This window comes from Fulmarus glacialis, unplaced genomic scaffold (genome assembly GCF_000690835.1).
Source record: "Fulmarus glacialis isolate BGI_N327 unplaced genomic scaffold, ASM69083v1 scaffold10005, whole genome shotgun sequence".
NCBI lineage: Eukaryota > Metazoa > Chordata > Aves > Procellariiformes > Procellariidae > Fulmarus > Fulmarus glacialis.
This window is the reverse complement of record NW_009213621.1, coordinates 25675-51245: the sequence shown is the minus strand read 5'-3', so window position 1 is coordinate 51245 and position 25571 is coordinate 25675. Positions and strand designations below refer to the sequence as shown.

The window sequence follows — 25571 nt, the reverse complement described above, 5'->3', positions numbered from 1 at the left end:
GTCCTTTGACAAACTATTTCTGCGAAGGACCCAGTTTTGGAAGGATACCATGTGCCCAGCAATGGTTACAGATCAACTTCCTTGTTTTGTGAAGGGGAAGGAGAACACCCAGAATGCAACAGTGAGGTAAAAATATATCAACATGCTTAAAGTTTCATAGCACTTATTTCTCGATTTGGGGCCTGCCCTCAGACGAAGAGAGTGCTGATGCCATACAGAAAACAAAGTGTTGCAGACAAGGGAGGTTGCCGAACTCTGACACTGGTTCACTGCTCCAGATCTCTATGCCAGTCTCTGATAAAAAAGATATGCATTTATTTGCCTGCTGAATTTGAAGGCAAGGTCCCAGTAGTATTCAATTTTGTAACCACAGGTGCTAACGTGGGCATCACTTTGTTATCCTGTCCTTCTTGAACAGTTGCAGGTAATGAAGTTTTTACCCCACTGGGTGCCAGTTTTGCAACTACAGGTGCCAATAAGGGCATCACTTTATTACTCTGCCCTTCTGAGTCCGCTGGCAGACTTGCCACTTTTAAGCCAAGTGGTGCCAGCTTAGGCATGGGCCTCCACAAAGTGTCAGCATTACTAGCTTCTGGATTAGTTTTCATCTGCAAAACTGGTGGAGTCACATTAGTGGTCTCTGCCAAGGTCGTTGCAGTTTTGCCGTTCCCACCACTGGTTACAGACAGATTGGAAAGCGGATCCTTCATTTCAGCACCTATTACTATCTTTAAAACATCTGCCTCAGATGAAGGCTCCCCAGAGTTCTTGTCCCCATCAGCAAGGTCATCATCTTCCAGGTGCAGCAGGAGAGGGCTTATAGAGCCACCACCCTCTGGAACTTCAGAAAGGTCCTTAAAACTGCCTCCCAAATGGCCAAACTGGAAGGAAGACCCATCTGCAGCAGTGAGATCGCTGGCCGCTCCCCGACGAGCTTCTGCATCTTCGTGAGAGAAATCCGAGTTGAGAGTGCTGGGCAGTTCTGACATAGCTGAAGCATCATCGTTCAATTGCTGATTGAGGAAGGCAATCTCATTGAGCAGTGAAGTGAGGGTTTCATCAGTGTCATCGCTCTCTTCAATGCTGCTCAGTAACTCACTTGCATCCAGTTCTGCTTCCTCCATTGCAGATGCTACTTTCCTCAATTCCATTTCTATCCTGGAATCTTTGATCTGCAGCTTGCGGAATGGCAATTCTTTAGATTTTAATCTTTCCCCTCCCGGATCACCGTCTCTCCTCCTGGCTTGGCCTCCTACAAACTCACCAATGCAGAGCTTTTTGCTGAAGGACTCTGGAGGTTCCTTTGTACACGATACGTTCCGGAGCTGTGGAAAGCCATCTTTATTTTCAAATAAAACTTTTGTGGGACCTGTGGTATTTCTTCCATCTCCGCCACTGTCTCCAGGACATGGTTTGGCTTTTTCTTCTGAAAGGATGCCATCACTCTTCCTGCTTTCAGGGGATGCTACAACGACAGATTTCTCAGAAGCCTGAGCACCTGCAGCTGTTGTTACACTAGAATTTTTGTTTCTGTTCAGATTTAGACTCATGCTTCCCTCAGCAGCCAGTGATGTCACATTAACAATCTTTGGCATCATGAATGAATCTTCGCTTTCTGCAAAACCAAACAAAGCAGCATCCATCAGGACCCATGCTAACTGCAAGGTAATTCCTAATTAAATATAATTTGCTCACTTTCAGGTCTTCCTCAAGCAAGCTGCTATTCACGATTTAAACCGCTTACACAGTTTTGGTCAAGTGAAGCCTTGAAACACTAATAGCTTATCTTTCAACTTGTAGAAAAAGAGCAAGCTTCACATCTATTACCCCAGACCCACTTGCCCAGTCCCTTCCTTCAGCAGGCTGGCACAAATGCAAGTAACTGTAATGCTTACAATTCTGATGGTGATGCACAAGGAAAACAGGATGACAATTTTCTCCCTTACTGTTTTTTCACGGTTTACTTTTATGCTCGTATTTTGCAATACTGGTTTTGTGCACAATACTACAGAGGCATTTCAGGGACTACACGATTACTTACTTTTTGCCTCCAAGCAGTTTCCTATTTATAACACTCACATTTTTCCCAGCCCCAAATCTGAAGTGAACTTTCCTCTTCCATTATGACCAAATGAGTACAACGAAGCAGAGAGTGAGTGGCTTGCTTTTAACACAACAGACAGCAAGCAGCACACTATTGGCAGGAACAACGCCACGCCTAGACCCCTAATACTGTACAGTACTCAGTCTTGAAACATCCCTCCAACGGGCAGCAGAGCTGGCAGGGTAGGGGTTGTGCCAGAGTAAGAGCCTGGATGTAACAGGCAAAGATTTTCAACAGCCACCCCCACCACTTTGCACTGCAGCTTCCCCAGCAGGATGCATTACACCATAACACATTCCAGTCCCCACTTACTTTGATTTTGCTGAGGGCAAGGAGGATCAGTGAGGTGAAGTTAAAAAGCTCTCATCTATAATCCCCTAGAGGCCCATCTAAACTGTTCAAAAGATTTAGGAGTGATTTTCTTTGAATACCCAGACAATAATACCTATCATTACTTCCCAGTGAGAAAACAATTTACCTTCATTTTTGCAAGGGTAATGTTCCCTGCATGCAAGCAAAAAGATCCATAAAAAACAAAGAGCCTACCTGAATGGGGCTCTGTAGCTGATACTACTGTTGAGGGCACTGGGTTTCCAGCAACAGTTGACAGTGTAATGGGAATGGTAGAGTTAGTAAGGATTCCTTTTACTTGGACAGGAACTGTTGATCCTGGCAGCTGAATCATCACAGAAGCAATACCTTATCCAAGAAAAGGGGAAGGGAGGGTGAGGTGGAAACAAGAGCCTTTCAGATACTCAGTCAAGCCTGGAAAATAAGAGTCTTGCACTTCTAGGCAAGACTTCACACTGTAATACCATCTGAAAGTGTTAAAAAATAGAAATATAGATTGGTTAGTTGATTAAGAAATCTTCCCTATGTTTCCCTAATTTGGGAATAGTGAAAATTTAACAGATTTTACTTACCTGTTGATAAACTGACAGTTTGAGTTAATTATATCAAATCTCTCAGAGTTAGGTTCTACCTCACTCAGTTAAGTTGTGAAAAATGAAAAATTACAGCTAAAATTAAATAACATGTTACTTTGTAAACGGCTACGCACATCTATGAACAGCATGATACTGATTTTCATTAACATGTTCTCACATGAGCATACCTGGCTGTGCTGTCATGGTAGTACTGACAGCTCGAGGCTTTAATTCCGCTTGCAATAGTGTGGAAGGAACAGCTGCTACCTGCCCTGGTACCAGTGGGCTCTTCAGCGTAAGCACCTGCCCTTGTGGAGTCATCACGAGGCTTGCAGCAGTTAGCGTAAGAGAGGATGAGGTGTCCTCTGTAAAAAAGAAATATATCAATCAGTAATTTATTCTGGCATGCCCTTGATGGCAAACGATATCCTGCGATCCAATGTTAAGCACAGCTGTGGAAGGAACTCCAGCTAGAAGGTTTAGAAGCCCTACATTAGAAAGATGCTACAGAAGCTACGCAGGCTCCAGGAACCTCACCTTCACAGCTAGAGCCAGTCTGTACTGTCTCTTCGTGTAACATAATCCTAACTCTCCAGAGTGGCATCCTGATCAAATATGAGAGCAGTCTTGCTGAAATTACAAAGGGGACTTGTTCAGTCCAAAGAAAGAAAGGAAGTTCTCTCACCACATCCAAATTCCGATGCCAAACTTCCCCAAGACTGGACAAAAATGGGGCTTGGGAAACCAGAATGATCGGTTGTTTATAAAAGCCCAAGACCCTTCAAGTAAGGTCTATTTATTATTACCAAAATAAGAAACATCACCAGATCCTTACAGAGTATTACGGTGGTACTACCACGAAAGTTTGGACTTCTGCCATTCTTTTGTTCCTTCCTACGTTTATGGTAGGAAAGTCTCCACAAACGCCGAATACTTCTCCACAAATTCTCAGCTCCAAAAAACTTCTCAAGTGTCTGACAATTCTGTCATTTTATTTAAGAACAAGTCTTCCACCACCTTGAGAGCTAGTTTGTTTGGGGAGGGATGTTTTAAAAACTGAATCTATTCTATCCAGTATTCTGGGGGTTGAGCTTCAGGTTTTGACTCAGCAGAAAAAGAACCACCTTTGCCTCTCAGAAATCACTGTAGGATTGCAGTGTAACTCCATGAGGCCAAAGGGCAACTTAATAGGAATTTACTTCCCATCATTCTGAAACTCAAAAGTCACGTTCATCTGAAGACCTCAGTACTGCTCGTCTCATACTTACTGAAAAAAAAATAGTTTCCCTATTGGATGGACACTTCCTGGTCCTATACTCAATTCTGCTTCAAGAAAGAAGTTGCCTGCACAAGCAGGCTAGCGTTTTGCCCTCCCATGGGGTGCTGCTTCAATGCCTGTCTCCCCTTTACGCGAAATGTGCATCGCTTTTAGCCCACCTGCGGCACGGCCTCCTTTTCTGGCGAGTATCAATGGTTTCCCTCTTCTATTTGTCATAGCCATTTGGGCCAGCTCTCTGGAGGGAGCAGAAGATCCTTCTTCCTGTGTGCTAGCTGTTGACGTTACAACGGATTCCTCCGGCTCAGCTTGTTTCTTCTTTTTTTGTGCTTCTACTGCTTTTTGTTTGGCATAAATGTATTCTAGCTTCTTCAGGACAACCTCTTCTGTCTTCCCTACAGAAAAATTATCAAAGAGTCAACCTATCTTCAAACTCTCTTTCCAAAAGTAAAGAGCTGAAGACAGAAATAAAAAATCTAATAAGCTGACACCATTCAACTACTCTACAATAGATAACCACCACCCCCACCAACTAAATAGCATACTTAATAACAGAGGAAAGTAATTACCTATTTATCCCAAGATTTTTTTTTCCCTTCAGAAACATCCATATGTTTTAGAATTTATCTGCGACTTTGATAAGCAGAAATCAGCTTGGACAAGCACTAGCTCTTGCTGAACAAGTACCATTTACCTGGTATGACATTTCTTGGACTAATGGACCCTGTTACTCAAACGACATTTAGAGGTAAACACACATACAGCTTACCATTGACATGAAAATTGTAACCTTGAACAAACACAAAGATTTTATAAATAATTGGTTTTCTGCAGATGCACACAATTTAATATGATCAAAGTTGAAATAACTATACTGGCTTGTTTCCTACTTAGTATTTATGTTCTAACATCATGGTCTATCTTTAATTAAGTCTATAGTTAACTAACTCTCCTGAGAGGATTTTTTCCTCGTCAGTTTTGAGGTACTTCACTAGGAATGCAAAAGATCAGAAAACTACTTTGTGAAGTTATTTGCTTTCATTCCCTGCCCAAAAGGTCTATCATACATTTCTGGATGAGGATGAGGGTTCACAAAAACACTTTTTTTTTTTTTTTTTTAATCGAGTACCTCAAATATACACGAACTGATTCACATAAATACACAAGATTTAAGTATCTTTCATTTCTACTTTACACGTAGTCTCCTGTTTTTATTACTGGACAGTAAGAAAATCACAAGAATTTAATGTTTTGTTTGCTCACACACATTTTAGCACTGGCTGAACATGCGTCACAGCTTTCCTACACCTCCGAATGACACAATAAATACGACATGAAATGCAGCTCAGAATATACTGCAATTTTGTTCTATGGACAGAGCTGCTCTCTTCCTCTAGACACTACTAGCACCAGTTCTCAGAAAAGCAGTACAAGGATAGTTATTTGCAAAGTTGACCAGAGGAGTCAGAGGTTTTGGTCCTGATCAAAGACAGCTGTGAGTACTTGTGAAGCACTGAGCAGAAAAGCCATTTCAGGAAGTGACCAATGACAGAATGAAGTGACTTCCCCCCCAACTAAAGTATACCCAATGCACAGGAACCCAAGCCTGTGGCTCGCAGCACAGAGATCATTCTACACTTCCTTTAGGCATGAAGGAAAATAAAAGCAGTTCTTATCACCATGATGAGTGTATCGCTGAGTCAGAGCTTAGCCGGTCTTTGGCATCAAGAGTCTAAATTTTATGTGAACTAATGACTCACCCGGATCCACAGAGGATTACTCCACTCACTCCCATTCTTAAGCCTTTTCTTTCATTATTCCAGCTAGTCTGTATCCAAAAACAGTCTCACCTGAAAGCGTGGATACTTTTCGAATCAAAACATCCTGTTTGCGTGTCAGTAAATTCTTCTGTCCAATAAGTTTATCTGCCTGATCAGTCAATCCTTGGATTTCTTCATAGGCCTAGAAAAGTGTCAGGGAACTGATTTATAAACCAACAATACACAAAATAATAAAGTAATTTTCCTTCCAGAAACCTTTACAAAATTTATTTAGACATTTTCATTATATTGAGAACTAGGACTCAGAGAAAGCATGTGAAGTACCATGTAATGCCAGCTTTCCCTAAATGCAAGCTGAAAAGCTGTAAACATCTTGTTCGTCCTTCCTCCACAGTTCAGCTATTTTAAAGAAAAAAACCCAACTTTTATCGCACAATTTCAAGGTACAGCTGACAAGCATAATTAGGTATCTACAACTTATGTTTTGTTTCCTGTCATTTACATCTTTACAATTAAGTTTTTAATGTCAGTATAATACTTAATGAACTGCTATCTTCTCCTGCATTAAAAAAGTAAGTCTTCAACGTATTTCAGAATTGCCTGACTTACACAGTAAACCAGTAAGGAATTAAGACATAACCTTCCATGATTAAATTCACAAAGAATACAAGGAGAGGGCTAATCTGAAAACATGCATCTATGTCATGAAGATTAAGCTTTTAGGAATACAGATTCTTTCAGATATTGTTTTATTCTAGAGAGTCCTGAAAAGGTGACAGAAGTTCTCTATTCACAGTATCACTGGGACTCACTCAAAGAGTTCATACTAGCTTAATCACTCTGTCCAGATGAAATTATTCTCCTCCTCACTTAAGCTTTAAAATACTTACTTGCTTGAGAATGTAGCATTTGGAGACCTTGGGAAGGTTGTGTAACCCCAGAGTTTTCTTCAACTTTTCAAAGAGATCTCTCATTTCATTACGTCGCCGGCGTTCATTTGCTGTGTGCGTCTGGCGGTAATGAGCAAAGGCTTCTGCCTCAGTCTTCAGCTTTCTGTGCCAGAATTGAGGTTTCTGCTGGAGAAGTAACCATATTGAGCGGTTGAAATAAAAAAGGTAATGTAATGGCAAACAATGTTCAAAGGCATGCCTGATTTACAAGGTTTCTACAGACACCTGAAGATTTCATGTCATGCTGTTCTGCTATGTCTTCATGAAAGTTCAGTGTCAGAAGCACACGCAACAAGAAATGACCAACATAATCACATCAACCCTAAAGGAAAAGATCACGAGCAGTCCCTTCTGTTCATAAGCTTTCATTTTTTGCAATACAAGGCTACTTAGGTAAGCCACAGGATTACAGCAAAATCACGCATGTTTGAGCCAAATTTTTTTTGTTGTTTGGTTGTCAAAAAAGTCTACTAATGAATGAAACAATCGCATCAAATATAGGACGCTTGAATTTTTCCCTGGAGTTAAACTAGTTTGATTTCTATTTTGTTCTATACATGGGTTGGGGCCAAGAGACATAGCAGGTAAGAATGTGAAAGACGGCATTAAAACTTATCACCCCAGACATCTACAAAGAAACAGAAAGTGTCAAAGACAGGCTCTGATTTTGAATTTGCTTAAGTTTCCAAAAAGGTTGACAGGCAATAAGCATAATTACTAATCTCTACAGATTTGAAGGTTTGTTATTTCATCATTACTCTTACAGGTTTTGTACAATTACGCTATTTATTTCATGGTGAAGTAATACTTAAAAAGTAGTATTAACGCGTTTTTTACATCATTTTACGTCTGCTCCAAACCCCAGTGAATCAGTGGAAAGACTCCTCAGGTCCAGTGATACTATTTCTGAGCCTGCTGGCCTTCGGAGGAACCTGAAGACTGTATCCTGAAACCTGGCTCTTGACACCCATTTTGTCCTCACAGGCAGACTGAGCACAGCAAGGCTGCAACTGCATCTGCTCTTGTGTTGGACATTAGGTTCCTTTCAAGAAAGGGCCTCATGCCATAACTTCAAGGGCAGAGAGAAGAATACCCGGAGAAGGAGAGGCAGGCAGAGCATCCTGGAAGCCATCTCCACCTCAGGCAAAAGCATACATACCAGTCTGCACTCTTGTATAAGACATACACCAGGCTCACGCCCCACCCCAAAGCCCCACCTCACCCCAGCAGGTAGCTCTAGACCTGACATCAAGTACATCACAGACAGTTATCATGGACGTGAAACTGGCTTCAAAGCCACCCTAAAATACAGCATAAGCTTCAGAAAGATTGCAATGAGTTTTGGTTTGAAAGGATTCTGCTATCTTTAACTTGCTTAAATACATATTATTTAAACTATTATTTTCAGAAATCCTTCGCCCAGTGCTGTGCCTATATAATCCTACATACTGTCTTCTTCGACACATGAAAACATTTCTCAGTTGTTCATTATTTTGTGTGCTATAAAAATTATTTATGCGGGGAACACAAAACCTAAGCAAACGTACTAATAAATAAAAGGCAGATATTCCTCCTGTACATAAAGCTGAATCTGAAACCCACTGATGCCAGTAGCAGTCCTTTTTCTTTAAGGAGATTTGGACTGAGCCCCTTCCCCCCATATACACATTTGGTTTCTTGCATTTAATCATAAATATATGGAAGGTAGATAAATCGCATTAAGAGTTGCACTTGAGATGAAAGTTTATCTTTAAAATGGAGGTGTGATACCAAAAGGAAAGAGGAGAGCAAACATATACCTTCGTAGGTTTTTCTGATAATTTTTCATCCGAAGAATTACGAGCATGGTATCTGGAAGAAAGGTAAAAAGTTTTTCCCAACACTACTCATCTCATGCACTCTATCCTCATTAACTACATTCCAACAGCCTAGAATTGCTCATTTTTATCCCTTGAAATAAACGCTTCCTTGTATAACTACATGACAGCAGGATACTGTTGAGCTTTCTCAAGAAAGTGAACTCTTATCTCCAATGCCATCATCCCGGAAAAAAATCAGCTGTTCTGAAAGCTGTAAAATTATCCCATAGTGCAAAAGACAAACTATTTCACTATATGCCAAAGAGAATAAATTCAGCCCATGACTGTTAGCTGCAGAAAGTATTTTTTTTATTACGTTTTGGTTCTTTTTAAAAAAAACACAGATTTAATACAGATGGCAGAGCAATCCCTCCCCCACCAAGAATAACCAACCAAAATCCTCAAATTTATTACTATCCTAACATATAATAACAGCTTCCTCATACCTCAGGAGCTTCAAGAAAACAAAGAACAATACACATTTGAAAGAATTATTTTTTACAAAACATGACATCTGTTTCTCTCTCTCACTGAAAGATCTTCACAATTTATAGCAAAGTCACCATCTAAGGATAAAAGTTGAGCTGTATCTTTGAAGGAAAAAAAATAGGAACTAACTGGGAGGTATATAATACAACCAAACAGATTTCTCAAAGTTTCTACAAAAAAATTCTTCAAACAAAAAGAAGTAAGGATGCAACGTTCCCCATTCTCTTGTTTGGTGCAACCGAGAAATAGCCATGACCATCTTTACATACCTCAAGTAAGCCGTGTTTTTACTTTGCATTTTGTCATTATAAATGCAAGGGTAGCAACAATAACAAAAACAAACAAACAAAAAAAGAACAAAAAAAAGCACCAAGCTATCCAACCATGGCAGACTATACGTAAATAAGAAAATACTTTCTTCACTGGGGCAATGGTCCCAAAGACAAAGCTTTTATTTACAGGATCACGGATTAAGCCAATGACTGCTCCTGCCTAAAAATAACAAGTCCACCCGCAAGAATAAACAAAGCTTGCAAAATCACATTTAAAACCAAGATGTCCCTGCTCATATTCAGGTTGCAGGAAGGGAGGCGATTCACTCATAGTAATTTTACATTACAAGATGCACATCCCCATGAACAAATTAATTAGAGGGAAGGGGGGAAAGAAAAATAAAAAAAAAAAGGCTAAGACACCTCAAATCTACTCTTAGTTCTGACAGCCCCATCCTCACAGACACTGGGAAGCACCAGTGCTCAGGAAGACCTGACATAACCCTTGCTTTATCTTACCATCACATTAAACCTGTTGTTTAATGGGTTCATTTAACGCCAGCTCATCAATAAAATACAAAACTGTATTGCTCTCCAAGGATGCTTACTTCTGTTTGGAAGGTCGGATATTAGCAGCTGTGGCCTTCAGACGGGCAATGTTAATCTTCTCTGAAAGCTCCTCCACGGTCTCAATGTCCACCTGCTCGTCATCCTCACTGTATTCACACGCATCCTGGAACAGTTTTTGTTTTGTTTTTTAAAATGAGTATCTACTTAGCAATAGAGCTCAGGCCAAAACAGTTTCACTTCAGTCTCAAAAGAGATTACATTAGAACATTAAAAACCATTAAAGAATCAACATCTCCAGCTACACTGGCCAATAAACAGTGCTAAGCAGGTGGTTATTTTAACTGTCACCTCGAGGAATTCCTCCCACTAGCAACTCTGCAAAATGAATTTTGGTAAGGGCTAAAACCCATCTGTCATTTATGCTTTTACTGTGGGTAAAATAAAAAGTTTTCACAGGGCAGAGCTTCCCTGCCTCCATTTTCAAATAAGATTAAACTGCCTTTACAACTTACTACTGTAGACTCTCGCTAACTAACATTTTTTTGTTTTTGACACGAGTTGAGATAGTTATCACCTTGGTAACGGTCTCTCATACCTAAGATAGCAACAGTCAGAACATCATACAACCAGGCTTCTTTGGGTCATACAGTAAACTGCTTACATGATGAAGAATATGATTTTGGCTCTTTCCAAAACGCTGCCCAATAATTGTTTTAAATATTTATGATATTCTGAAGAGTACTTTTTCTCCATGCTTGCCTGACCAAGAAAACTTGCTACCATCTGTGAATATAGAGATAGAGAACAACTGCAGTGCTGTAGCAACTACAAGAGTTAAATATCAATCTTGTGGCCATTTGTAATACCAGGTGATTCCCCTCCCCCCCCAAATAAAAAAAGCCTTATTCAAGCAATTTTTTGTATTACAGTTTTTATTGACATTTTTTATATTATAATCTTTGGTCTGCTTAGAGAACGCAGAACTCTTTCTCCTCCTTAAGTAAGAAAATGTAATTATACTTCCATTCTGTACCCTTATTTCACCCAGTTCCCTGAACTAACCCAATCTTGTCCTCCTCCTATTCTTCTCTTCTGTCTTTCCTTCCTTCTCTTTGTCCTTCTTTTCTTTCTTTTTGAGGAGCTGCAATCTCCTTCTTCTCTGAACTGAATACTTACCTGAAATTGATGCAAACAGTTAATCACAAAAAAACACTAAGTGCAGAACAGGGATTTAAAAAAAAAAAAAAGCAATACTGGATCAGTAAGTGGACTCTAATAAATGTTTTTCATGGTACTGATTATTTAAAGTTATCTGCAACTCATACTGCTGTTTTAAGAAACTAATTAGAAAGGAGAAAGTTTTGCACTTACTCAGCTGACCACTCAGCTAGCCAGATTAGGCTATATAGGGCACTATAACGCAAACAAACAAGAGCAACCCAAATTACCACACAAGCATAACTAACAAGAGGTTAAGGATACACATTTCAATCATCAGTCATGAAATTTACACCTGTGAAATTTGCAGCTATGTTAGTTTAAAGGGACTCAATTTATAACCAGACAGTAAATCTTAGCTGATAATTTCCTTTTTGACAGAGAAGCAGGATCTCCAATAACCTAATGTTTGATATAGTATTTGGCTTCTTCATACTGACTAAACACAACCTTTTCTAAACCAAAAAAAGAAGGAAAACACAACCCCGAAACCCACAACTCGCAGCAGGGGTATCTAAAACTCAAAGAACAACATAAAAATTGCCACTTTAGTTACTGACACTACAGAGTCACCACTATTGTGAATCATGCTGCCACATAAAATTATCAGTATTTTTTAAGCTTTGTGTAATACATCATCTCCCATGGCTGTGTGATAGAGGCTACAGAAAACTGAAAACAGAATCAGTATGAAAAATTAAGCAAGTTTGCCCTCCTTTACTAAAGGCTACACTGGGGATATAACCTTTGTAAAGTATAGCAATGTATACTTTGTAGCAATGTAGCCTAGTAAAGTACATAGTGAGTGTATGTGCACGCATATATACATGAAAAAGGGCATATATATATAAAAAAAGTGTGTATATAGTACATATATTTTAGTATCTACATACACACACACATACATATGCAATACTGCCTGTAGAATCTTCCAGTCTTTTAAGAAGAATGAAACCATGCAGCATCCTCCCTCCCGTAAAACCACTGTCAAATATTCCCAAGTCTTCCATCACCTTCCATTCACGTCATGAGGGGTCCTACAAAGTGTTGGTAGTATAGGTTCTGTGTGGAAAGAGGTATAAACTTCTAAACTACTCACTTGCAGAGAAGCTGACACCTCTTCCTGTACTATGAAGTATCGAGATATTACTGCTGAAACAAAGAAAAGCGATGCTCAGGTTATCAGCTATAGCTGCTAGATCTGAACAGAAAAGCATCCTTACTTCGACAAGTTGCTATGCATACTCCCATGTTATCTACTATGCACGCTCCCATGTTACCTACTATCTCTATGTTTATAAAAAGTCACGTCTTTTGAAAAAGAAAGAGAAGAGCAAGGAGAGCGACCTTAGATGAGAAATTACTAGCCTTAGAGAACAATCTCACTCTTTCTTTCAAAGATACTTTTAACACGTGCTGACTTTAAAGACACCATTCTTCTTTGCCCAGGAAAGGAACTTTGATCTCTGGTGAGTTCTGTATTTAGAAAGGAGATAAATAAGTTATTCTACTATGACTGACTTCTGGGGTTTCTTGCAGCTTTCCTTCAGAGCAGCTATGAATCTGTATTATGCCATGACAGTTCTTCTTATGAGTATGAAGAGCAGCATGGAGGCAAAACAAATTCTCATCTGACTTTGAAAGTATGGTATTGGCACTGGCAGGAACCAAATGAAGTACTGTTTCTCTCTATGCATGAAAGCCCACAAAATCCTTATTTGTTCCATCTTGTAAATATTCTCCCACAAAGCAAGACTCGTTAGCACCGTGACCAGGTAGAGCACAGAGAAAATGAACTGTCTTTACCAAGGAAGCAGTGCATCACTTTCAACTTGACAGGCTGGTCAGGAGCTACATGTCACCACTGCTCCCCAAGACAGCAGGACAATGAAAGTCAGGAGACATCACATCCCTGGGACCTTGGTGAGGTCCAACCAAATAGTGCTTGCAGTCTAGATCCAGAATGCATATGCAGGGGCTACTGTGACCGAGTTAAGACTACATTGCATTTCAGCATAAGTATTTCAACAATTTTCAAACACTGCCTGTGAACAGTACGCAGCTTTGTTTCATGTCTGTTGAGTGGCTCTATACAGAAACTTAAGAAATCTTTAAGTTCTACTATATAAAATCTCGCTGGAAGAATATCACTTATGCAAACAGCCAGCAATTTTTCAAGAACTCCTCCTCACACTTGTTTTACTTGTTACAGACTTTGTCAGGATCCAGTTTCAATGAACAGGAGCAACTTTTTGGATGCATTTTTTTAATCAAGTCATTTTGTTCTTAAGACAACAGATGCATCCAAGTTGCCTTAAGTGAATTCTGTAGCTTCCCCACTGACAAGCAGAGACTGACCCATTTGCACAAGGTACCAGAAAAGGCAGGAAAATCAAAAACACAACTTAAGATTTCCAAATTCTCTAGAAGTCCTTAATTGCCATGCCAGGGTTCACAGAGTGAACTAGAGGATGTACTAGAGGACCAAGAGTGCTGAAATTCCAAGAATTCCTCAGCTGAGGAGAAGAACATAAGCTTGAATCTGAAATGAAAGTCTACTAACTGGTAAGAGTGGTGGGAAGGGAAAGCAAAAGAAAAGAAGTTGGAATATACCAAAATTCCACCATCTCCCCAGCTGCAGACCAGAAGGTCTGTTGAGCTACAACAGGGGATGTAAACATGTAGCATTGTTGCTTCCACAGCCTTTTTTTAATCCTCCCCAGGGCCTGATGAGAGAAGGAAAAGCATCATAAAGCCAGAGGAAAAAAAAAAAAATGGTTGAACAAAAAAATTATTCAAACAAAGATACTATTTAAATTACAGAACTACTGAATAGATACATGCCATTATGTTGAAAATATTACACAACATTACGTAATTTTAACAGGTCACATTTTATGACAATAGTTGTATTTCATTATATACAGAGCACTTCTCATTCTTGCCTGCTCTCCTGGGTCATCCATAAAGCCTCCCTGATGCTGGAAGCCTCCTGATATTTTCTCTAGCTTTTCCATTTTATACAGTATCATTGCTGTGACTCTACATGCAAGAGAAGCATACTGTTTTCCTTCAGCGGGCAGCACCACCCTGTCTAAACTACATTTGGACATCATTACATTGCAGGGAAGGGGGACATGTAGGGTAGTTCAAAAGATGCTACAATCCAGAGAGTGAGGGGAAAAAACACAGGAAATTAGCTTACTGTAGAAACACTATCATGGTAAAGCTTTTGAGTGCTTACAAGTTACACTGGGCTAACCAAAGGGTTGATAGTAATTATCCAGCTAGAGTTGTTTTCACGGTTGAACTTTCTACATGCTATCATACTAGAAAAATGGTATTCAAAACCTGAGACGTGGCACCTTTTTCATGAAAGACGGGGAAAAAAATAGAAGTAAAAACTCTCCGCTGCCCACCAAGAACTCCACATCTTGAAGTTTACAAATCCTGAATGTGGATATATGTAAAAGAAAAAACATTTACTTTTTTCATTCTTACATCTAACAACAAAGGTAAAATGCTTCAGGATGGTAAACCTTTCCTCTCTACCCCTGACTTCCTAACAACAGGAAAAATATCACGATCGTGAAGATCATCAGAAGTAAGTCCACTGAAGTTCTGCCAGAAGAATAGCTATGCCTATGTAAGTACTGCCAACACGTCATAGGCTGAAGCCTATTCATAGCCCAGCATGACTTCTTGTTGGGGTGCAAAACTTAAAATGCTTGTGGAAGCCCTACCTTTCTAGCATCAGTCTTTCCACAAGTCCTGTAGTTCCAAAACTTCAACATGCCTTTGAGCTTGTAAGAGTAAAATACCTTAAGGAATGGAGATGCAAGGGAAGCAATCCCACACCACAGCAGAAGTTCCAAAGTTGCTACAGAAATGTCAGCATTTTTCGCTCTCTGCATTTCAACACCTGTTTCTAAGCACTCTCCTCTTACTTTTATCTGTCTGTTCCTGGCAGCCTACACCCCTATTGCTGGTTCCTGAAGAGCAAGTTGCCTGATGGCAGAGGGTCCTCAGTGACAGTGCTGAGAAAGGAGAGCAGATGACAACAGATGTCATTAGACATTACCCAAGCAAATGCCTCATTTCTGGACCTGCCTTCTATGCTACAATGTCCGCAGATTTCACACATGGTCTGTACCAAAAGCTCAGAACATGTGAGAGATTGTTAGAACTTAAATCGTCCACAAAATATGTCACTTGCACTTTTTATTAAACTTACAATGTTATAATAATTCATAATAGTTCCTTATAATTTTAATGTTCATCTCAGAAAAAGAATGATTGAAAAAACACGTTTTAACAACATTTAAAATAAAATAACTTGCCAGACACAGAAGCTGTGCTTAGACTAGTAAGTTAAACGGGACCATGGGACTCTTATCTGTAGCATTAAAATACTAGAACAACCCCTGGCATGGTTTTGGCTTAAGCCAACACGCACTCATGTGAACAATTCACAGACAGTCTGTGACTTTGACTGCTTGGCCTGGGCTTTCTCAACAGGAATTTTGTGTGCAATCATCGTACCTTGGAGATGAAGAGTTTAACATCATGTCCGAGACCATCACACTTGAATTTGTTCAGACAACAGGTCCTGACATTGATTAGTTTGCTTATATAGATATTCTTAGAAGGTTTTATTCAGATCACCAAACCCAAGACGATCAACCCTCCTAAGCTTCTCTTGGTGCAATTCAGGGTAGGAAATGCAAAAGGGCAAAGATACCATCTCAGGAAGCTTCTCTCTTTTTCTTGAGCAGAGAAAGAGTCTACAAGAGTCTCTTAAGTCAACTACACGAAGTCAGCACAAGGTAAGAAGGTCATCTGAAGAGCAACGGTATGCAAAATTAAGAACAATGAAGTCATTACTGCAATGAGAACCAATGTGGGGAAATGTACTAAAAAAGAAACAGTAATAGCTACTACAGGGAAGTAGCAATCATCCTGACTCTCACTGGAGTTTTCTGGGGTTTTTAATGGCTATTTCCTGAGTAACTAAAACCAGTCCATATTCCAAACTAGTAGTGAAAGAGGTGTCATTAGTATTTCCACTAAACAAAAGTATTAGTAGACGTGCGTGTACACTTTGCTTCTATGTTTCCACTAGCTTAATGAAACAGATAAACATCCTCTAGTAGTCTGTTTATATGATCTGACTTCATCCAATCTGACTGACAAACAATGCCAGTGCAGCCCGTCTTGTAAGCACTACGCTGATAAAAGAGTACATCCCAGTGAAAAATAACAGACACTTACATATTTAGATTTAAAACTGAATTCTCTATTAGATCTTGACATGCTAACTTAACTTGCAGGCAGCACAGACTAACAAACCAAGAACTCGCCCAAACTCCAGACAGGCTTTTATAGTCCTCTGAGATCTCATTCCTCAGCTTTACTGCTCTAGAACCAAAACTAGCTTACTCATGTTTGTGTGAGCTTATGGTGAAGACATACCCTTATACGGCTTACCAAACCGTATCAGTCAAAACCTGCATAGTAGGTTTCTTCCAAAACAAACATTTCTTATAATCTCTGGTAATTATTTTTTCGTTTCATCATCTTTTTGCAGGACAAAAGAAAATACATCTTTAAAACATCAACCCTGATAACAGGCTAGTCTGTGACCTAGACATTATATTACCGGTTGGCTTACCAACAGATTCCTAAGACTACCTTGTCTGGAAAGTTTATCAGGCATCAGGCACAAATTAACCGTGGTTCTCAAAACTTGATGATAACTCTGCTGAAGTTATTGAAGGATACAAGAGTTATCAAACTGTCACCATCAGACTCAAGACAACACAGCAACAGCTCAGTTTTCAGCTTGAAAGAACTTCCAAAAATTGCATCTGCTTTCAGTTTCCTCACCTTCATGCAGCTGAGATGCTATCATCTTGCCTGAGAATAGCGAGCTGGAATACGAACTGATTAGTCAATTTTTCTGGAAGTTAAATAGATTCTGTAAAAGCCGGAGTTGCTGAATTAATTTACTCTGGATATGGTTAGAAGAAAAAGAAGTCTAATTTGGTTTTCAACTGCGAGAGGACTACATTAACACAAAAGGGCTAAAAGAACTACGTACTTTCAAATTCCTGAAGACACTAACATAATCTCTCCTATTGTTAATTTGTTTGTTCTTAAATTCTTCTCCAGTTTAACCTTTCTCTTTCCACTTTTATCTCATCCCAAGAAACAGCTACCTTATTTCTTATGTCCATACAACTGACTCACAAAACCACAACTTCATAAATTTTAAGTAACAACGCACTGTTTCTTAAGTCACATACTGATATATAAAAAGTACATCAGGGGAGTTACACATGGGATTGTTTTCTTTTAATTTTTTGGGTGAAATTTGATGGAAATTCTATGAGCATTACAATCTAAACATATTTTAGCTATACTAACCACAATGTTTTACCCTTATTCTGTGGCTTCCGGAGCAATTTGTTTTCTATCGAATATGGAATGACAGCTTTCACACACTACTTAAACGTATTACTAAATTTCAAGAGGAATTTAAGGAGAGACTCAAACATTCCTTTCAGAAATAAATGTTAGCTAAGGGCTACAAAAATTAAGTAGAAGGAAACAGCTTAAAATAACAGAAATACTAGATTGGCTGCTATATTGTAGGATCATAAGTCATATTACAACGAACCAAGTTGCTTGAGTACATACTGGAGGAAGACAACATGCAATGGTTCTATTACAGCTTGCTCAATGTAACTCCCGTTATCTGAAAAAATGGACAATTTCCAAAAGGCCACTATGATGCTATCTACAAAAAAGCATGCAACTAAGAAGAAATAGAAGACATTTCCACTTGGAACCCCGATCTAGACTTTCTAAAGAAACTGAAGTCCAGAACACAAACACCATACTGTGTCTTTCAAACCATGGGTTGTGACATGTTAGTTGGTCAATTTAAAAAAAAAAAAAAAAAAAAAAAATCCCTTCATAAGTAGTTAAATGCTTACCACTTTTTCAACATCTACTTCCTCTTCACTTGGGAAGTCAGAAGCACCATCCAGCATCTCATCAGCAGAATCATCAGTTTTTTCATCCTCTTCATCCTCCTCATCATCTTCCTCTTCTTCCTCTTCTATATCATCAGCAGTTATATCAATAGTGGGCATGTAACCCTTTTTATGATGCCTGGCTTCCTGTGGCCTCTGTTCTGGTGTCGGGAAGTCACTTTTCTCAGATGTATCAGCTTTGTTATCCGACTCGCTTTTATTTTCTAAAGCGGGTACAATGCTAGATATTTTGCTCCAAGAACTGTTGACATGTGTTACAATATCATGACCTATTTTCATTTCTTCCTGAAAATCAAAAGCATCGTGTTCTTTGTTGTTACTGCCTTCCTGCCTAGCTATGTTTGCTTTGCCTTCCTTGGTGTTGACTGTATGCTCTTCTCCTGAAGCATCATCCTGCTCTTTTGCAGAACTGATTTCAGACTTACTTCCTTTTTTGTCTCTCACGCTTTCTGCTTCTGCAGAGTCTTTGCACTCCTTCCTTTCCGCATCTGGCTGCACGGCATCACCCTGGCTTTCTTGTTTGTTCTGAGACAGTTCAGTCCCTCTCTGTTCCTTCTTGTTCTCCAGCTGCATATCTTGCTCTTGTTGACTCTGTGACTGCCCAGAACTTGCCTTGTTGTCCTCCTTCATCTGTGTCTGCGCATCTCCTTCCTGCTCTTTTACTGGTTTCTCTTCCTGTTCAGCATGTATTTGTTCCTTCCCATCGTTCTTCAACTGTGCAGTCTCCTGATTCTCGAGACTCTGTGGATGTGCACTACTCAGAGGAGCAACTAGAGACTGATCAGATGACCCACAAACAGTTTCAGAGTTAGTTGAAAGAGCCTCCACTACAGTTTCAGAACTGACAGAATCCTCTTTCTCCTCAGAGGCCCCTTTTTCTTCCTCATCATTTGGCTTCTCACTGATGTATGAATGGTCAGATGATATGACATCTGCGGAAACATCATGCTGAGAAGAAGAGCTATCATCACAAGAACTCTCTAGCACCTTTGAGTCCTTCTCCACCATCTCTAATGTAGTGGAATTTCTATCAGGTGTGATTGTGCCAGATGCTGACTCTTCAACATTATTTGACTGGTTAACTGACAACTCATTTTCTTCTTGTTTCCTATCTGAAACTGTGACCTCAGACTCTATAACTTCAATGTCATCTGAGCATGAAGCCTTTCCATTCTCCTTCTGCTGAGCAGCTCCCAAGTCCTCTTTCTTGCATATTTTCCTGTAATCCTTCTTCATCTGAAGAGATGCAAAATGGTGAAGAATGGAGTTCGGCACAGTCTTCTGTCCTGGGAGCTGAAGTAAAGCAAAACTACCCGATTGTAAAGGTATGAGATTAGCAGTGGTAGCTGGCAGACCACCCGAACTGCAGGTTATTTTAGACTCGGAGGCTGTTTGATTTGTCACACTGCTAGCAGCAGGAGGAGAGATCCTCAGAGTCAGAGTGCCTGCCTGTGACACAAAACTTGTTACTGAAGGAAGAAGAGAAGATGCTTGAGTGGCTAGGTTAGATGTAGGGGACAACTTGGGTACTGCAGGTTGTACAGCTGAATTTGTGGCAGGAGGAGTGGAAGACACAGAGGAAGTGGGAGACACGGGTGACTCGGGAGGCTTGGAAGGTGCAGGCAACCGGATTCCTACAACAGATCCTGTGAGGAAAACAAAACATCAGCTAATACTTCCCCAAAGCAATGTTTTTCTTTTCGTTTTAGTATTTGATGCTGTACTAGAAGTAGCCAGCATCCTCAAGGATGACAATGTAATCAGGTATTTGACCACAAGTTCGCAGTGAAACAGCTAGTACTGCATAAAGACATATAAACTGTTGAATTTTTATATGGAACACCCCAATAAAATATATGAGGTGGCTACTCTAAAAGTAACAGATTTAATGGTAAGTTCTAGCATTAAGCTTTTTAATCAAAAAAGGCATTGCATTTAGTTAAAGCCCTCTGCATTTTACTTTCCCATTTATTGGAAAACGGGAAAATGCGGATTTTCTCAAAAAAAAAAAAAAAAAAGGAAAGATTATTTAATTTTAAAATCCTTTTTTTCTCCCTCAGAGAAAGACTTCCACAGAGAAAAACTATGACAAGATTACACGATTATACCACAATCTTTTTCACCTTAATGAACTCTTCTGCGGTGTTTCAGAACTCCGTAAAACAAGGAGGAAAAATACCACCACTGGCAACTAGTTTCTCTTGTACATCAAAAGCCCCAAACCAGAACAGGACTCAATGAACTTTTTGACTGATTCTTTACTACACCTGATGCTCAAACCTCAACTAAGGCACAGGATTATTTTCTCTCCTCCCCACAGTTTTGTCATCTACTGTGCTTTCTCTCGCTTCTCCCTTTTCAACACCACTCTGCCTCCCTCTCCTGAAGATGCTTCTTTATAAAGGAAAAGCAGAAGAAAAATCCTACTGGAAAGTAAAAATGCATTTAAAGCGTACTTTGTTTATAAACACGTTTTATTCACAAATATGTACAACAGTATGTTCAACATGCATCCCACCTATTTTCTGACAGATACCTGCAATTTCTAACTCTTCCAACCCTGTCTTCAACTATGCACTAGAGAAACAGCTGAAAATCAAACTTATCTTTCTTCTCACACTCTAAGGAGGGAAAAACCCAGCAATTTTGTACTGTAGTGTAACATTTGATCTGAATATCTGCTGTAAAAGCACTTACAAAACCTGCAAACCAAACAAAACCAGAGCAGCACATCCAATGAGACATAGTAACAGCTCATTCTTTTTAAGAGAATCTCCAACAAGAATTATTTTTGAATCACGAGATCAACAGAACTTAAGTTCTGACAGTACAATGGACATGGCTCCATTGCCACACACACACAGGCCCTTTCACTTGCTGCACAGAACTCCCCAATTTTGGTGACTTAGCTATTAACTGCACTTTCTGTATTTTAGACACATGGTATTTAAGTTGCATTACATCTGAATAATTACACTGTTTTTCAACTACTCACACAGAACCAAATTAGACTCTGTTCAATTACTTCCAGCGGTGGAAAGGAGCATCACAGAGACATTTATTACATTGTTAATTTCTGGGTAACACACTGGTCAGTCAAGAAAGAAACACTGGACTTTGTACCTGGATTGCGGAACATCACTGGCTGCACACTGGGCTGGGCACCTGGAGCTCGAAACTGATGTAGAGGGACGAGCTGAATTATCTGCCCATTGGGATGTCTGAACAGGTTGACGCCACCAGGGCTCCTGAGAGGCTGAAGGACCATCCTCTGCCTCTGAGCAAGCTGCGTGTTGTTTAGCGGTCGCAAAGCAGGAGACGTCTGATGCACTGGAATCAGCAACAATCGAGGTCCTACGCGTTTTTCTGTTCCAGGAGACATCTTCTGGGGACTCTTACTTATAGCTTGTGGAGTAGCATCTTCTGAAACATTTTTGAAATTATATAAAAATCAGCTTAAGAGAACAGCCTACAAATCAGGCATTATCCTTAACGAAAACAAGCACAAATACTCTGGAAACAACTGGATCTCTTTAAATTTGTTTGAAAACATTTTTCTTTTTCTCTTTTTATTCACAGAACGCACATAGAACCAACCAGGCCAGAACAGTCCTTTTCATGCAGTTCCATTGACATTTCTCAACCATGACTCAGAAGACTTCCATGTTAACGACGAAAGAGTAATTCCACACCTACTTCTTGGACTCTATGCCAACTGTGAAATTCTAGCAGTCATAGCGATAATTGTGCTATACATTTCTATGGGCCAAGAAATGATGTGAGACTTCCAGCTCATTTCATAGCAGTCACTGGCCAGATAGCTACATTTTTTTCCTCCTCTACCGGCTCAGGCTGGAATAAAACAAGGAACTTCAGAGATTACATTTCTTATCCTATTTTGGAAAGAAGGGTGAGGCAAGTAAATCTATATTCAAATTGGGTTCTACAGCTGCAGACCGTATTCCAGCTATGAAGGAGGCAAAGTTAAAAAAAAAAGGAAGCGTTTGCAGTAATAGCCCAAAGCACCTAAGCCTTACCTCTTTTTGGATTCAGTGAAGGACTTGAATTAACTCCTGATAGTATAATTGGAACAGAGCCAGCAGAGGAAGTTGGTGTGGTCACCACAGATGTAGCTGCTGCAGTTGTTGTTAGTACAACTGTAGAAGTGGATGTTGTAGTGGATGTGTTGACAACAGGACAAGTGACAGTTGGTGTTGTTACTATAGTTTTAGGGAATGACGTGGTTGCTACTGGTGCAATAATCCCCGTTGCTTTTGTTATGTTCACAGTGGCAGTAGGAGTGGTGGATGAGGGAGGAGTACAGGTGTTGATTCCAGGTGTTGCAGAGGCAGCTGTGACTGTAATTGCAGGAGGAGAGCAGGCAGGTTCATTAGCTCTTGTTTGGCTAGAAGTGGTCACAGTAGATGCTGCCACACTGGTACTTTCCACAGTAACTGGAGAAGCGGTGGTGGCTGTAGTGATCCCGGGAGAGACTGTGCATTGAGCTGGAGATGGCTTTGAGGGAACCGCGGGAGCAACAACCATTACCGGTGTAGGCTTGATACTGAACTTCTGTGGCCCTGACAGAGGCTGGCGTGTGCTCGCTCCAGGAATCTTCTGCTGTAAAGCTCCGGCTTTGTTCATCACAAACTGTGTGAACACACCACCAGGTGAGGGTCGGGCAGCTGCAAATAAAAACTTGCAGGTCAAAATTTTAATAGATTTCCTCTTTGTCTTTCATGAGGTACAATTGTAATTTCAGCATGAATTTGAGCCTCCATTTTCTTTGTACCTTGTAATTAAATTGAAACCTTTATGGCAGTCCTGAACATGCCTTACATATTAGAGATACGTCTGCTTTATTCCACTTCTATAGTTTTTTGTTGCATTTCTTCCTGGCCACACAAAAGAATCAGGTCTTGAGGGGTTGTTCTTTATCGTGAAACTATGAACAGACAATTCTAATTACAGTACAGGAAAACAAACACTTAAGTGAAATAATGGGCTTAAACTATTTTCTAAACCTCAAATTCTTCCTGTAACAGCTTGTGTGATCCTCCTCTTTTCACTGCTTCTTGGTTTTCCTCCCCCTTCTACTGTATCCACATCCTACACAGCCACGGGGGAAGGGGCGGGAGAGCGATAGTTTGCCATGTCACCTTCTCATTGTAGTGACATTCGTGCAGCTGAGGACTGGATGGGAGAAATTTAACCAATGGGAAATAATCACTGTTGGCAAGATCCTTTCCCTCATCCCTTGCTCTCCAAGGGATCACAATACTGCATCTACATCACTACAGATGCCTACAGGTGAGAACAACAGCATTGAGATTATGGAGCAAGCCCAACTTAAATATTATAGTTAGTTAGGCATATAGCATTTTTAACCCAGAATATGCCAGAACACTTAAATCATATATGCAACAATCACTTCACCCATCAATGAAATGCAGCCAGCTCTTTAATATTGCATAAACACATAAAACAAGAAATTTTATTACAGGACAAGAAAAACAACACACCCATTTACATGGCAATGAAAATTTAGGCAGAAAGAAACAAAACAATCAATCAGAAATTAAAGTTTTGCCAGGACACAGGTAACATCCTTTTCTCTTGCAAAGCTTCTTCAGGTCTTTAATTAACATGTGGGAATATGTGGATGGGCACTAGATATTTTAATTTTTTTTTTTTTTAAACTCATACAGAATGTAATAATTAAAGGCAACTTCCTCCCTTGCCGTGTTGGGGTAACCATTTCAGTACCAACTCAGACACAAGTACCACATGCTTCTTCCGATACTCTTTTTTTTTTTTTTTTACTCAAAATGCTAAGTCCAACCCTGTTTAGCTTGTGAAATCCACTGAGATTACAGGCCGGTGTGGTTATTGGCTGCACACCTGTTGTTTCGCTAATCCAGATTTGGACCATCTTGTCTTTCACTGCTGCTTCACGCATCTTTGGCGGTCACAAGAATTCCAACTGTAAGTGCAACATCATCAGAAAAACTAACAGCAGAGAACCACAGATTAGAGTGATCCTTTACTCATTTTAAGTTACATCGATGTTTGATGAAAAGCAATTAGAAATCATAGTAAGGAAACTCTCAAACCAAAAATCCAAGCTTAACATTCAGCGTGTCTCCATCCACTCTTCCTTGTCTCTTGAAAATTTGCTCTAGTAGCATTAATAAAATAATAGTCAACATCTGTAATCTTATTCTGAAGTCAAAATAAGACTTTCTGCTTTAAAGAGGTTATTTATTGAAGAGGCAGTTTAGGTAGGCGATGCAGCCAAAGGCAGCATGCACCGTTGCACAGAAATCAACAGCAATGCTGTACACTCACTTTTTACTTCAGCTTCACGCAATTTAAAACACAGTAATAAGTTCCAACCTACCTATCTGTCTCTGTGCTGGGACATGGGTTTTCAGAGTCGTCACAGTGGGGGTTGAAGTAGTGCTGGTGGAAGATGTAGTTTTGGGAGTTGATGTTGTGGGCACCTGGACTGATGGTGTCCCAGAAGCAGTTGCTTTAGCATTGGATGCTACCTTGGAGATCACAGTACTGAGGGTTGAGATATCAAGTACTGTGGGTCGCAGCCTGCCTGTGATATAAGCTGCTAGCCGATTGGCGGGATGTAATGCCCCCATCTGTCCCAAAAGCAGTTTGGCCTGAGGATACCTTTTATCATTAACCTGAAAAAAGTGGAAAAGGGAAATTTTGTGAAAAGAATGCTAATTCACCACCTCTGGAGAGGCGTTTCATTCCATGGGACTTCCAAGTGTCCTTTTCAAAAAACCATTGCAATTCAGAATGGGAATTCCTAACTTCCTCACTGCCCAGGAGAACTTCAAACAACTCTGCTGTATCTTCGTAACACAGATTTTAGATGCTACTCGGACTCTCACATAGAACCTCAGAGTCCAAAGGAGCATGTAAAATCACTGAAATTAGATACAGTGAAGCTAGCACTTATTTTTCCTGTTCCTTACTTATGCTACAGTCTTGAATAAAAATGGATTCCCAAATTCCAAGGACAATTTTGGATAAAATGCTCAAACCTAA

At 39.9% G+C, this 25571-nt stretch overlaps 1 protein-coding gene across 1 annotated transcript in view; it reads right to left on the bottom strand.

The window, feature by feature from the left end:
- Nucleotides 1–314: 314 nt before the first annotated feature.
- The window catches only part of MGA (MGA, MAX dimerization protein), a 48227-nt gene continuing 22970 nt past the window's right edge, over nucleotides 315–25571 (bottom strand). The window contains exons 13-24 of the mRNA XM_009578254.1: nucleotides 24904–25201; nucleotides 22541–23188; nucleotides 21627–21926; nucleotides 18444–20149; nucleotides 10266–10390; nucleotides 8837–8888; nucleotides 6978–7163; nucleotides 6157–6268; nucleotides 4468–4701; nucleotides 3219–3395; nucleotides 2651–2803; nucleotides 315–1615 (exon numbers count right to left, since the gene is read on the bottom strand). Coding sequence (XP_009576549.1) covers nucleotides 315–1615; nucleotides 2651–2803; nucleotides 3219–3395; nucleotides 4468–4701; nucleotides 6157–6268; nucleotides 6978–7163; nucleotides 8837–8888; nucleotides 10266–10390; nucleotides 18444–20149; nucleotides 21627–21926; nucleotides 22541–23188; nucleotides 24904–25201 — 5292 coding nt within the window. The remainder of the gene's footprint in view (nucleotides 1616–2650; nucleotides 2804–3218; nucleotides 3396–4467; nucleotides 4702–6156; nucleotides 6269–6977; nucleotides 7164–8836; nucleotides 8889–10265; nucleotides 10391–18443; nucleotides 20150–21626; nucleotides 21927–22540; nucleotides 23189–24903; nucleotides 25202–25571) is intronic.